The 14,076-nt window shown below is 37.1% G+C and overlaps 8 protein-coding genes across 8 annotated transcripts; 5 read left to right on the top strand and 3 right to left on the bottom strand.

The window, feature by feature from the left end:
* Positions 1-162: 162 nt before the first annotated feature.
* SPO75 (Spo75p) lies at positions 163-2,808 on the top strand (the record flags this gene model as incomplete). The annotated part of the gene is made up of 1 exon (XM_445658.1): positions 163-2,808. One exon carries the CDS (start codon positions 163-165, stop codon positions 2,806-2,808), a length of 2,646 nt encoding a protein of 881 aa, XP_445658.1.
* Positions 2,809-2,874: 66 nt separating this feature from the next.
* On the bottom strand, positions 2,875-4,170 carry MMM1 (ERMES complex subunit MMM1; the record flags this gene model as incomplete). Its single annotated transcript, XM_445657.1, has 1 exon — positions 2,875-4,170. One exon carries the CDS (start codon positions 4,168-4,170, stop codon positions 2,875-2,877), a length of 1,296 nt encoding a protein of 431 aa, XP_445657.1.
* Positions 4,171-4,575: 405 nt separating this feature from the next.
* On the top strand, positions 4,576-6,537 carry LMO1 (Lmo1p; the record flags this gene model as incomplete). The annotated part of the gene is made up of 1 exon (XM_445656.1): positions 4,576-6,537. The coding sequence occupies one exon, from the start codon at positions 4,576-4,578 to the stop codon at positions 6,535-6,537; it is 1,962 nt and encodes a 653-aa protein (XP_445656.1).
* A 340-nt stretch (positions 6,538-6,877) lies between these two features.
* Positions 6,878-7,837, top strand: GVI51_D05643 (uncharacterized protein; the record flags this gene model as incomplete). The annotated part of the gene is made up of 1 exon (XM_445655.1): positions 6,878-7,837. The coding sequence occupies one exon, from the start codon at positions 6,878-6,880 to the stop codon at positions 7,835-7,837; it is 960 nt and encodes a 319-aa protein (XP_445655.1).
* A 355-nt stretch (positions 7,838-8,192) lies between these two features.
* Positions 8,193-8,360, top strand: COX17 (copper metallochaperone COX17; the record flags this gene model as incomplete). The annotated part of the gene is made up of 1 exon (XM_445654.1): positions 8,193-8,360. The coding sequence occupies one exon, from the start codon at positions 8,193-8,195 to the stop codon at positions 8,358-8,360; it is 168 nt and encodes a 55-aa protein (XP_445654.1).
* Positions 8,361-9,022: 662 nt separating this feature from the next.
* On the top strand, positions 9,023-10,366 carry PSR1 (phosphatase; the record flags this gene model as incomplete). Its single annotated transcript, XM_445653.1, has 1 exon — positions 9,023-10,366. The coding sequence occupies one exon, from the start codon at positions 9,023-9,025 to the stop codon at positions 10,364-10,366; it is 1,344 nt and encodes a 447-aa protein (XP_445653.1).
* Positions 10,367-10,546: 180 nt separating this feature from the next.
* Positions 10,547-11,980, bottom strand: SOF1 (rRNA-processing protein SOF1; the record flags this gene model as incomplete). Its single annotated transcript, XM_445652.1, has 1 exon — positions 10,547-11,980. The coding sequence occupies one exon, from the start codon at positions 11,978-11,980 to the stop codon at positions 10,547-10,549; it is 1,434 nt and encodes a 477-aa protein (XP_445652.1).
* Positions 11,981-12,510: 530 nt separating this feature from the next.
* Positions 12,511-13,920, bottom strand: YEH1 (sterol esterase; the record flags this gene model as incomplete). Its single annotated transcript, XM_445651.1, has 1 exon — positions 12,511-13,920. One exon carries the CDS (start codon positions 13,918-13,920, stop codon positions 12,511-12,513), a length of 1,410 nt encoding a protein of 469 aa, XP_445651.1.
* Between the last annotated feature and the right edge of the window lie 156 nt (positions 13,921-14,076).

Genomic DNA, 14,076 nt, shown 5'->3' with positions numbered 1-14,076 from the left:
ATAAACAAGCTCGGTAAAATATCGATTTGATAGTGGAGTAATTCAAGGTACTTAATCTTGCCTCTATTACTATTAATATAAATTGAAGATAACTATGAAATTGATATAAATTTAGTAGCTAGTAGACTAATTGTCATATTAAGTTTTGGTGAACACACACATATGGATGCCGCTATCAAAGATCATAAATGTGTTGCTACAAGCAATGACATTTATGTTGATACAAAAAGCTGGAATTTAACGCACAAGCTAATCTCTTCATTTTTAAATACAGCACGAGCAGGATCAGCACATAAGGATGCTGATATGTCAGTGAATTCCTTTTTTTTAGGTATTGGCGCTTCAGCTGGTTACTTCTTGTTCCAACTGTTTGCATTTTCGTTATTGAGAAGAATTGCGTCTAATATTTACCAATCGAATAGTGTTTTGAGAAGATATGAAAATAATTCCACTCTGGATTTTTCCAATAGAAATCCAAGCATCTGGGAAAGATTCACATCGAAATATGTCCCTAGAATTTTCAAAGAGAGTATAGATAACTACGAAGCGATAGTGGGCTTGGATGGATTTCTGTTTATGAGATTTCTTAAAAAGCTAATTTTATTGTTTTCCCTACTGAGTTTGGGGATAGTACCTGTACTAATTCCATTGCATTTAACATCTAGTGATAACAATAAAAATGATCTCACAAGGGTCTTCAACTCTACACAACCACAATCGAATAGGATAGATAAGATAAATATGTCTAATATTTCAATGAAAAAATCAGATAGACTGGTATGCCATTTCATCTTTGCTTTAATCATAATCGTTGCATTTCAATTTTTTATTGTGGCTGAACTTAAATACGCATATGGTAAAATAAACACAACAGTCATAACTAAAAGCTACCAAAACATAGTATTTGTTGATAACATTCCTGCCGAAGTTTTAAAGGATGACAGTAAAATTATGGAATATTTCAATAAAATACAACCTAACAGTGTAGTTGCGGCAGCAAGGCTCCCAAATAATATTTTCGAAATACGCAAAACTCATAAGAATATTGAAAGGCATGCCTACATAATCGAAAAAATTATTTCAAAAATAATACTTGAAAAATTTTTCAAGGTAGGCCATTTGTTATTAAGCACAAATGATCCTTCAGTTGAAATTCCACCAACATCTTTAATGGTGCTATCGTACCATCAACTTTGCCAGAAGATTTTATTCAACCTGCGCTCATTTGACAAGTATTTTTATTGCGAACTTAAATTTAAACTCCAAAAAATAAAGCCGAGTAAATACTTCGTTTACATTCCACAGTTTAAAAGAAAATCAGCCTTAGAATATCAATACGATTCACTAGACAGAGAAATACACTATTATCAAAAATATTTGGACTTATGGTTGACATACTTCCCTAAGAAAAATGAGCCAGATTCGAGTACAATACCTGGCAATGAAAAAATGCAGGAATACTCGAACAAAGCTTTCCTTCTTTTTAACTCAGTATCTCAAGCCATGCAATTTTATCAGTTATTACAATCTTCATCAGTTTGTCAATGGAATTATCCAATGATAGGTGCTCACCCGAAGGATATAATATGGATTAACATAGTGGGCAGAAACCCAATTACAATTACACTGAGGAAGTTGGCAGGTCGTTTGATAGGTGTGCTTGTGATATTAGGTTGGATAGTACCTATCGCATTCATAGGTTTAGTCACTCAAATTCCATATTTGACAAATCTCTTACCCTATTCCAATCATTTTAATGTAACTTCCAAGTGTCTGAGGGATGTAACTAAAGCTGTCTTTCCCCTCGTAACATTAATTTTCCTCACTGAATTTGTACCATATATCTTTAGGGTTATAAGTTATCTTAAAGGTTGTAGAACTGGTGCGGAAATAGAAATGGATATTCAGAGATGGTTTTTTATGTTTTTGTTAGTCCATATATTCTTTGTTGTCACAATTTCATCAGGCCTATCACTTCTTCTAGAAAAGTTACTTATAAGCCCTGTCAGCATCCCGAACATTTTGGCTCATGATTTGCCTAAAAGTTCCAACTTCTTCTGCTCTTTTATTTTGTTAAGAGGTTTTGCCTATTCTGGAGGAAACATCATACGTTTGAAAGAGCTATTCTTCGAAATAGTTTATTATAGACCAAGGATGCCTACACCCCATAATAAGATGCAAAGGCTTAAAAAGAATCTTTTCTTTCAGTGGGGTAGTATTTATCCGCTTTTCACAGTTATTGGATGTATTTGTATTATTTACAGCATTATTGCCCCATTTATACTACCTTTAGCAGTCCTATCATTGTCATTGGTCTATTATTCATTCAAGTACTTATTCATTTATCAATTCAATTCTGAGAATATTTCAGAAACGCATGGTAAACTATACCCTGAAGCTCTATCACAGCTTTATGCTGGTATTTACTGTATGGAACTCTCCCTAATCGGATTGTTTGCTTTGTTCAACTGTTACAAACTCTCTACTTCAATGGCCTTTATGAGCATTTTAACTGTATTGATACATGCTGAAATATCAAAAAAATTTATTCGTAGGCTTCATAATTTACACTTGAACAGTTTACATGATTACACCTCAAGTGACTCAATTTCACCAAGAGCGGAATCTCTTGAAAGTTATATTTTTCCGCCGATAACAAATGAAATATGGGTGCCAACAGATCAAATGGGTATCGCGGAGAATGAAAGGCCTTATTTACAAGCTAGTCTATCACTAAAATGCGATTTTGAAAAAGCATATATTACCAAATTTGGGAATATTTGCATCAACCCAGATATATCAGAGTGATATATCGAAAACATTGTACCCTTCAAGCAGTAGATTTTGGAAATTCTGAGTTAGTCTTTTGGGTCCTCAAGAATGAGGTGTTTTTGAAGATTCATCCTCCGTTTTGTGAATAACTTCTTCCCTTGTGTTCTTACTGCGTGGCCACATACCTGGCAGTTTCACAGACTGGAATCTCGGTTCAACACAACGTTCAGCAAACCATTTTTTTATATTGTATTCGATAATGTTACTTATTTTTGGAATATTTTCAAGTTTGGATCGAGCTCCTATCAACGATTTTATATCAAAATCTATTTTATATTCAGGTGTGAACGAAAATACTAAATAATAACCGTTTTTTTCATTATCGTCAATCTTATTCCCTGTAGTAAACTCCAATTCCTCAGCAGTAATGAGTGATACTGTTAAACAGGCCTGAAAACGTACCATAGATACCGCAAGATCAATTGGAAGAGCGGCAGTACATTTCTTGGGATAATTTAGTAGCAATCTAGTACTCATCCCAAAAGTAATCTTATCATTTAAATCAATGTCTATCTTCGCTTCCAGCTTCTTATCACTTGAGTTTGGTGCATACTGAATTCTACAATTCGAGAATATAGGGAAGTCCTCACCAATGTCTAACTCTGTAATGGTGATTTTGTCAAGGTAGTCCGGTAAATCTGAGGAACGTTTTTGAATGAAACTGTCCAGGGATGTTAGTATGTTATCTTTATGCCATGCTTCTTCCCTAAACTGCTGTATCATTTGTGCTAGCAACACATTAAACCAATCTAAAGACTCTGCAGAATGAGTATCAACATTATAGTATGTCTTCTCAAGAATGTCGTTTAACTGCAGGGATCCATGCAAATCCGTTTCCCCACTTTCTTCTTTTACTAATACACCTTTCCTTTTATCCTTAATAGAGCTAGATTCTCGCCTATTCTTCAAATAGGATTTGGATACCTTTGATGGCAATGGGTTGTCCATTTTACTCGATGCATCAGTGAAGATGAAGAACTTAACAAAGAATATCAAAAAGATGACAACACTCAATTGTCCAATTATCAAACCCTGAGCAAAAGACCACGATATTAACTGGTTTGATTGTCTAACAGGTAGCGTACGACTTTGCACTTCCATCAACTGTTTGTCTAGTGCATTTCGCAACAAATCGGAGGTCAGCTCCAATGTATGGTCTATCATTTGATCATGGGTGGAGTTCGAAACATCTTGGCCTCTTGAAAAATCCTGATTTTGAAACTCTTCTAGCAGTATTTCATGCAATTGAGATGGCAGTGTATTTCTAATGTAATCATCCAAAGAGATCAGGGTCTCATTAGAATCCTTAATTGACTTCACTTCAAGTGCAGAAACCATTTGATCTCTAAACTATTCTCGTTAGCTCCACAAGCACAGACTATATGGAAATAAAATATGTATTTAAATCAGAATCTTCAAGATAACTTGCGTTGAAGCTTAATTAATTGCCAATAGGATACGGACAACTAGCCCAATTATTATGTTTCCCGCATTGCTTGAGTGAAAAAAAATGAAAAGACCGTTGAATCACCGAACTGAAAATGATGAGTTTGTGAACTATGAAGCAATACTGAACTGATTGTTAACTCCTACCTTTTGAAGCACAATTATATGGTAAGGCAGTTACATTAAAATTCATCTTCGAGTTTTTGCGTTAGATATTTTTGTTGATTGTGCATAAAAGAATTGCTACTTTAGTAAAGGAAAAGCGTTTATCATACAACCCTACTAATTATACATGCGATGACCATTGATGATGCTGATATTAACAATGAACTAAGTAAAGTGCTTGAATCGGCTACTGAGAACTCATTATCTGCAGATTATGCGAAGTGCTGCTTTGAGTATTTGAGGAATAGTGCCAGGGACCAGAAATCTTCAAGTTTCCAACATTTAATATGGCAATTCGTCTCAGCATGCCCGGATGATGTCCTCTGCTCTCAAATTATACCAGAAGATGATTTTTGGGACCTGATCAAAGATTGTGCAACAAATATGGAGCCCGAACTTTTGAGCTCAATATTAAACTACTTGTTTAATATTTTTCTTAGCGGTCAAGATGTTCATGAGTTAGGATTCACTTCTCTATGCAACCATTTACAGAAGAGACACAACATAATGGAATACATACTGATCAATCTTTCGCTGCATTCGTTACATGTCAATTTAGTTGCCGATACTTTGCGTTGTATTGCTTCATTTTTGAAATGCTCAATGCTGCTTTCCAAATATGATGCGGAGAAGGCTATCTCCATAGTTCCATCCATATGTTTTTTACTCCTGGAGTATAATTTTCCTACTGTGGTAACTTTACTTCTTTCAATTGATGAATTACGACCTTTAATTATAGACGAGTATTTACCAGTGAAGATGCAGCTGGCAAAGTTTCTGGAATCAAAAACATTACAGCAAGCATCAATAGAACTTAAACAAAACCTTTACCATGCTATAAGAAACACAAATATTTTCTTGAGAAGCTACGAAATGGAATTTGGTTCCCTAAATGACTCTATGGCTGAGCTTAACCAACTAAATACACTACAAGTTTACGATATGTTGTCTTTCCTTGACAATTCTAATACCGTTTTTATCAAGAATTTAACAGAGCAATTACTATTTAAGAGTAGCCCCTTTCCTTTTTTTAAGGTTATATTTGAAGTATCCTCAGAAATGCAAAACTTTTTAAACCGTTTTGATGAAGATGATGACTCCAAAATTTCCATGGCAGGCCATATATTGAACAGAGAGTCATTACTAGAGTCTTTAATGTGTTGCATACTTCGATTCTGGTCGGAATCACAGTCAACTAGTCGAAATGATATGGATTCTTTATTGCAACTGGTGCCTATTATACTGGACAAAATGTATTGTTCTATCCGAGATACTAATTTGAAGAGGTCTGGATCAGCTTTCGAAGTCGGAATTGAGCTTCTAGAATCTTTTGACTATTCCACGGCAAGACTATGGCAATTAGAGATGATTAGAAATTTGCATTATCAGCAGTGGTCTGGCCAAATTTCAGGATTCGTAGACATATTGTCAAACCAAGTACATGATTATGTGCGGCACCAACGTCTACTTTTGCTACAGAAAGGAACATGGGCATACTCAGAAAATCCAATCGATGAGGGGTCAACCAATCCACGAGTCTATTTCATTGTGGTATCAGATAATCACGCCAATTTATTGGCTAGACGATTTGACCACAAACTCGACGAGACGCCTTTTGTAGAGGACAATGTAATTTGTACTAAATCTGAAGCCAACTCATTTCCGAATCCCAATAGTACCATAGTAGTACCTATCAAAATTATCGACTCATTTGCCAGCAAAGAATTACGGGCCGAAAACAATGCAGCTGAAGTCCCCCAAGTGGTTAATATCTCGAAGAAAAACATATATACAGAGGTTAAACTACTCGATAAATCTCAGAAGTGCTTACTGCAGATGTATCTAGATACAAAGGAAGCGGCATATATTTGGTTAGATGGACTTATGCTGATTTCTAAGTCGAAATCAAGAGCAAATATTTCAGAGAATACGAAGTCTCAAATAAAAACTTTGATTGACCTTAGAAAAGATGTTCAATTACTAAACCTTCCGTTTCATCAGGAACTCCAAGAGAGTCCTGAAGATATAGACGAAGAGGAGTTTTACGATCTGGACACATTGAAGAATCTGCCGAACGAATTTTACTACCAATAATTCATCAGTTGGATAAAAATTAAGCATGACAAACCAGGATAATACTTTTACCTAATATATAAATATCTACTAGAAATAGCTCCATCCATACTGAACTATAATATTATAGATACAAAAACATATTATATTTTTAGCTTGTCTTTTTATTACCTGAGTCACAATAGCGCTGAAGTGAACCATTACTCTGAGGATGAGTTTTTGTGTAACAGAGGGTAAAGCAGAATGCACATGAAAGTGCATTCCTAATATATGAATGGGCAATACAGTTCCAATGAGTTAAGGATAACTTTTAGGCAAGTACGAATCGGAGAACATATTTGCTTGGCATTTTAGTTATACAATGCGAATGGTGAGGTCAACATTGCTATGCTGTCTTTGGTTCACAACAGTAATTTGTTCTCTACTCCAACCACTAAAACTGGAAATAATTCAACCTGTAACATACCATAAGCTTGAAAGACTATTTTATCGAATAGAGCAAATAGGAATAGACGGGGAGACTTTTCGGATATGGACTTTAAGTGGATACCACAATATAGCTAACGAACAGTCAAACTTTAAATACTTAACCACAAAATTTGTTGACAGTTTTGAGAGAGTTCTTGCTCTTCGAGGATTGGCGACCAGGAATATCTCACTAAACTCACTAAAAATCCAGGCCTGCATCATCGACAAGATCAAAACCCAAGAATTAATCAATACTGCAGTTGAATTAGATTATCTAGCTGTTACCAACGATATTAAAATAAATAATACCAAGTATGTGATAAAGGTGATATTTGACAACATAGCTAAAAACTACCTTGGCTATTATCTGTGGCGGTTAGAATGGTTAACACAGCGTAATAGCCAGGTAACAGAGCAAGAGCTATACTACATTTATACCAGAGTCGAAACAATGGTTAGTCTAGTAAAGGACAAATTAAACCAATTATACAGCCTACCACTTACAAAATTCATGGAGTCTGTCTTAATCCCCATGGATGGACTAAATTGTAACATGAGCCAGGTGGTAGACTGTCTCAAGAAGAGAAGAAAGAAAGAAGAATGCCGTGATTCTAAAGATCACAAATGCTTGGAGTCCCTCTTCCATCTGACATTTGTTACTTTAATAATTCCAATCCCACTGGTGGTTCTATATAGAGTATGCTCTGTGTCGGCTGGTTACGTATGTGTAGAAGGTATTGGAGTACTAGGTCTCTTAATAACAAAGTCGCTCACTTCGCAGTTCTTCTATTTGTTGTTCACTAGGGTCAAACACGACTGTTTAAAGTGGCTATTTGAAGTGGAAAGGCTCTAGGGATTTAGTATCAACTACATTATACCTGTCGAATAACTACACGTGATATAGGTCATTTGTGCAACGACTTGAGATAGGCTAGCCTCTCTTCTTTTGATAGTTACTGGCTTTTCGAGAGCAATCTAGTTTGCAGATCACCGTTAGCACCAAGGGAATTTGTTAATATTGAATACGGGGGAAGGGAAGGGTACTGTATCTCCAGACGTAAATATAACGTAATACTGAGCAAATTTAAACAGTAGACCACGCAAGTAAGTAGTATAAATAAGGAGTATTCACATTTGTTTCCTTTATCTTTCTATAGTGAAGACCATTGCTTGTATTATACACACCAATATAACGACAATAAGAAGAAATGTCTGAACCACAGAAAGAAGATAAACCAAAGCCATGCTGTGTCTGTCTTCCTGAGAAGGAAGCTAGAGACCAGTGCTTGCTATTTGATGGCCAAGAATCTGCAAAGTGCAAAGAACTGATTGAGAAGTACAAGAGTTGCATGAAGACCTACGGGTTTAACATCTAGAACAGTGTCATGCCCATGAAATAAAAGATAGAATCTAAATCCACAGCTACCTGTTCTGTATATAAAATTATTTAATGACCATCACACATGTATATATCCAATAACTTTGTCAAGTATTCAACTTTTACAGCTAATAATATGATGTTACTTCAAGCAATATTGAGCTCATCGCAGGGGACTTCTTTGAACGAATTTCTCGAGAAGCGAAAAGGTGAAAATTTGAAGTTTCTTGGGAAAACCCACCAAAAGTGAAGACTTCCTAACTTATCTAGAATAGCGTTGATAATCAGGGACTACTTTTACATGACCGGTATATACTCCAAGAAACCAAATCTTTGTATCAATATTACATTGCGGAGGGGTCACAACAGTCTATTTCTTTTTTGACCTGCGAGAAAATAGGAAAACCTTGGGGGAAAGGATCTTGAGAAGTGGGATACGACGCTCAGATCTTATCATCTATAGGGTTATTGCGACTTTTTCATTTTATGGTAAGGGACATTGAGGTCAGACTACACCACTAAAACTCAGTTGACAAAGGCAGGTCTTAATATTATACTGGGTAGGATAATACTTGAAATTAAAATTTTGATAGAAGCAGTAAGAAGGAAACACACACGATCCAAATTATATCAATAGAGGAAATTTCCAGAACTCAAAGCATGGATATTATCTCTTCTTTCTTTTGCTGTGCAGATGAACAAGTTCAAGAATCAGGACAGCGGAAAACTATGAACACCGAAAGGACAGAAAGTAAGCCTTCCAATCGGAGAGATCTACCGCGGAACAACGGTGACTCACGCCAAGTGCGCTCGGCTGAATTGTACAAGGAGGAGAACACAGATACAACAGTTTCATCCGGGAGCACACCAAAACTAAGAGACTCCGACTCAAATAAGAAAAAAGGAGACCGTAGCCGCGACAATGCGCATATGGATAGAAAACATGCTAACAATAAATCTCATATCAATGATGCAGACGCTGCTGAAAATAGTCAGAAAAGACACTCGACGCGAAGGTCACAAGTAAATGGTAAAACGCACGATAAGAAAAGATTGGCAGATTCCGATAACAAAAAAGGAGATGATGACGTCGATGAAATTACTGAAGAGGAAGTACCTGTGCCCGTTAATAAAAACAGCTCAAAGAAATCAACTTCAAACAATTCAAACAATGTCAAACCTTCTGGGAGTGACCTCGAGAAATCCAATTCTAATATGGATGGAGAAAAATATAAAAAGCTATCTACTGAAGAAGAAGAGGAGCTGGCAAATCAATTGGAATATGGTACAAAACTATCACAAGTCAATTCAGTTGGCTCTGATAACAGTGAAGAAAACTACGATTCAGTACCGACTTATGACGAAGAAGATCTAGATGAAGTTGAGGAGGAAGAGGAATATATCGACCTGACGGTATTGCAACCGGGACAATACCATGCACCAGGCTTGGATACCTTATTATCCCCCAAAGGAGATGCTTTCAAGCATAAGAAGTGCCTTGTTTTGGATCTAGATGAGACTCTTGTACATTCCTCTTTCAAATATCTGCATACAGCTGATTTCGTTCTTCCTGTCGATATCGATGACCAGATCCACAATGTTTACGTGATAAAGCGGCCAGGTGTTGACGAATTTCTCCAACGGGTTGGTGAATTATATGAAGTTGTAGTATTTACTGCAAGTGTATCCAGATATGGGGATCCTTTGCTAGATGTGCTTGATAAATCTAACAACATACATCATAGACTTTTCAGAGATGCGTGTTATACCTACGAAGGGAACTATATTAAAAATCTATCACAAATAGGTAGACCTTTGTCAGAGATAATCATATTGGATAATTCACCACCATCGTACATATTTCATCCTCAGCATGCAATTCCAATTTCATCTTGGTTTTCTGATTCTCATGACAATGAATTATTGGATATCTTACCCCTGTTAGAGGACCTAGCGAAACCTTCTTTACCTGATATTGGGAAGGTTTTGGATGTAACTATATAATTCAAAATGCTTAATTAGCATGCTCTTAAATATCATCATATAAATTCTCTCCATTAATAAATATGCTAGCATTAGTCTGCTAATTGGAAACTTGACCGAGGTATCTAACTTGTGCCTTCACATTGCTGTTATCCGAACTAAGTATAGTTATGTAGGTACAAATTCGTAAATACTATCAAACTAATTCTCATCATCATCATCTTTTCGCCTTTTATCTTCATATTTAAACACTGTACCAACAATTTGCTTCTTTCTCTCAGGAACAATTGTTTTGTCCTTCTTTGTCTTCCTCTCATTGGCTTCTCTTCTTTTAATAGATCTAATTTCAATATTTTTAATTTCTTGAGCCTTTTTGATAACCTTAGGTACATGACGATGTCTACTAATTCTTCTAATTTCAGGCATATATTTGAATCTTTCCTTAAGCTTCTCATCATATTGTAGTTTATTAAGTTCCTTTGTTGACTTCACATTTGATCTTTCCCATGCCTTGGCTCTCCATAATCTAACGTTACCATCATCGGAACCACTCATAACATATTTGGAATCCATGGAAAACTTTGCTTGGAATACATGTTGCATTCTTTTTGTATGATAAATTTCACGCGAATGACCTTTATTGATTGGGAAAATTCTTATAGTCTTATCGTAAGATGCAGTGACAACTTCTTCACCAGTCGGACTTATGTCAACATCCATTACCGCACTAACATGATCCTTAAAAACATTCAATGCACGACTCATATTTCTCATGTCATAGTAGTAAGCATTATGATCTTCACTGGCAACAACGAAATTGAATGCTTCCATTGGGTTCCAACACATGGAATTGACTCTCATTGTTTGTACAATCTTTTGAGTAGCAGAGTTTGTTCTAAGATCATATAAGACTATGGAATTGTCACTACCTGCACTACCCAATACATTTGCATCATTTTGATTAAATTTAACAGTATTAATATTATCTGCACCCCAAGAAAGATCACTTAGAGGCTTCGATCTATTGATATCCCATAAATTAATTCTTGGACCACCAGTAACAAAATTAGATGTCATTCTACTGTGATCAAGACCTTGAAATGCATGTTCACCATAGTAGTGTTTTATTAAACCATTGTCTGTATTGATTACTTGATCATTATCAACATGTGCAAAATCTTCGTGGTTAACTGACCAAAGCTTCACCGTTTTATCGTCACTACTAGACAAAACAAAATTTTGATTTCCGCTAGAAGCTGAATCTATGTTAACTTTTGGAGTAATGCACAGACCGGTAATAGTACCGTAATGTGCTTTGAATGATGCAATTTGCTCCCTTGAACTCATATCCCAGTACTTGATGACACCGTCACCAGAACCGGAAGCTATCTTATTCAAATCATTGTAGTGCTTGGCCAACACGTACACACCGTCTTGGTGACCGTGGCCCATCTGTCCAACGAAAGGTTTGGCGAACATACGTTCGAGCTTAGTTGCTGTGAGAGCTTTTGTGTATTCTCTTGCTCTTTCAAATGGATGCAGCTCCGGATTCAAGTTCCTTGGGAGCTGGGATTCTTGAGTGCTTTTAACCGGAACATAATCATCTGCACTTCTCTTTATAGTCTTTATCTTCATTTCTGCGTCAAATGTGTACTGCTAAGTTGGTTATGCAGTTCCCTAAAGATTCCATTTTATATCATAATTTGATGCTCATCTCTTATAAAAGTTTGCGATGAGCTTCATTTTTTTTTTGGCAAAATTTTCCAATGGCTAACAAAGATGCGCAGTGTCAATGATAATTTAAAAATCACGGTAGTATACCGGGCACATTGAAAGCTTCCTATAGTAAAGCCAATAATTGAGATGGTATAATGGCAGGATTCAGATGGACTTATTTGATAAAGAAAGTGTATATTTAATTGTGACTGGCACATTTGTATTGTAAGGTATATAGTTTGTTGTGTAGATATTAACATAATATTTCTGAGACGAGTATATTACAAGGTCATAACATAAACCTGTGCACTGTGCTTCTGGCTAGTGCACATCTATAAAGTGTGTGAGTTCATTCATTTTCTTTTATGAGGAGAAACTGAATGCATGAATCGGAGGTCATAATGTAAGATTAGGCCAGGATAGTGGCAATTAAGATTGATTGATCATATTCATTCGCGTAAGAAATCGATCATTGGTTTACCTACTCTTTCGATGACATCGTGTGCCCAAAGCACATCTAGATGGGAATATTCATCAATGTACCAAATCTTGAAAGAATTATGGTTTTCGTGATAAACAAAATGATTGATCAGTCTTTCTCCATCGACTAAACGGTCTTGTCTTGGGAAGATCATTAGGATATTCGTTCTGTTTTCATCGAAATCAATATCTTTATTGAACCAGGATTTATCATCTGGGAAAAGAACGTGGGAGCAATTTTTGAAAGACACCTTATTTGGGTCTGGGGACAGCCACCATTGCATCAGTTTCACTGATATGTGAACTGGAGAGAAAAGGAAGTGTCTATCTCTCAAGGATTTATCCCACAGGCTATCATTCCAATCGAACAAGTAGTTGAAGAAAACGTAGCATATGAAGGAGAAAGAGCTTTGGCCGATCAGTAGGTCTCTTGCGACCATCATAGTCTTTAAGAAAGACTTGTTGCCGAAGACCCAGGGGCTATCAATATACTTCACCATAAGTCTTACGAATAACTTCTCATCCAGTAGCGGTCCCGGATAAACTGCGGGTGCCAAAGCCACAAACTTTGCGATCTTGGATGAGAATGGGTACTCGTGGTTATGGTTAATCAGAGCCATGAAACCCTGTGTAGTACCTTGCGAGTGTGCCACCAAGTGTAGTTTTTTCCTGTTTGTCTGGTGCAGGATGAAATCGATGAGTGCGGGCAGATCATGCTTGACCATGTCGGTCATGTCCCAGTTCCAGAAATCCTTCAGCTTTGTCTTGGCGCTTGGTTTGAACCCGCACCTGTTGTTTCCCAGCCACACGTCGTAGCCGCAGTCGTTCAAGTGGAAGGCCAAGGACTTTCTCCCGCTGGACGCGAATGACCCGCTGCTTTGCAATAGGCCGTGGAGCATCAGCACGGGTTCCCTTTCGTAAGGTCTTGGCCCGGGAGAGCCGGCGCCGTACTTGTAGTCTCTGCTCTTCAAGTGCCACAGGTCGATCAGGAACCCGTCGTTGGTCAACACTTTGAACTCCTCGATGTCGATGTTGTACTGGTTGTAGTAGTACTGCAAGTTCGGCACCAGGTTGAGGTCCTCCGCGAGGATCAGGTTGTCGAACGGGTTGTTCGTCGCGTGGTCGAAGTGGATATAGTCGCCGCCGGTGCGCTGCTGGTCTGAAGCGGTGGTCTGCTCGTCTCTGTTGATGGCCTTCAGATTGCTGTCTATGACTTTCGCAAAGGAAGCGGGCCTGGTATCCCGCGAGTCCTCATGCGTCGTGGAGTTTATCCAGTATATCGCCAGGAAATGCTTGACGAGAGCCAGCACTGTGATCACAGTCAGCGCTGCATGCAGCACCACCAGCGAGAACACCTTCCTGCACAGCGACACAATCATATATGAGGTAGAGGCAATATGGTATTTACCTTTATTGGTTTACAATGTTATTACTAGTATGTAGTATTTGTAATACTTGTAATACTTGTAGTATATGTAGTATATGTAGTATATGTATATATGTACATGTTATCAAACTCGTATATGAAATGCCTC

This window comes from Nakaseomyces glabratus, chromosome D (assembly GCF_010111755.1).
Source record: "Nakaseomyces glabratus chromosome D, complete sequence".
Lineage (NCBI taxonomy): Eukaryota > Fungi > Ascomycota > Saccharomycetes > Saccharomycetales > Saccharomycetaceae > Nakaseomyces > Nakaseomyces glabratus.
The sequence above is the reverse complement of the archived record's forward strand: the minus strand, read 5'-3'. Positions and strand labels throughout refer to the sequence as shown.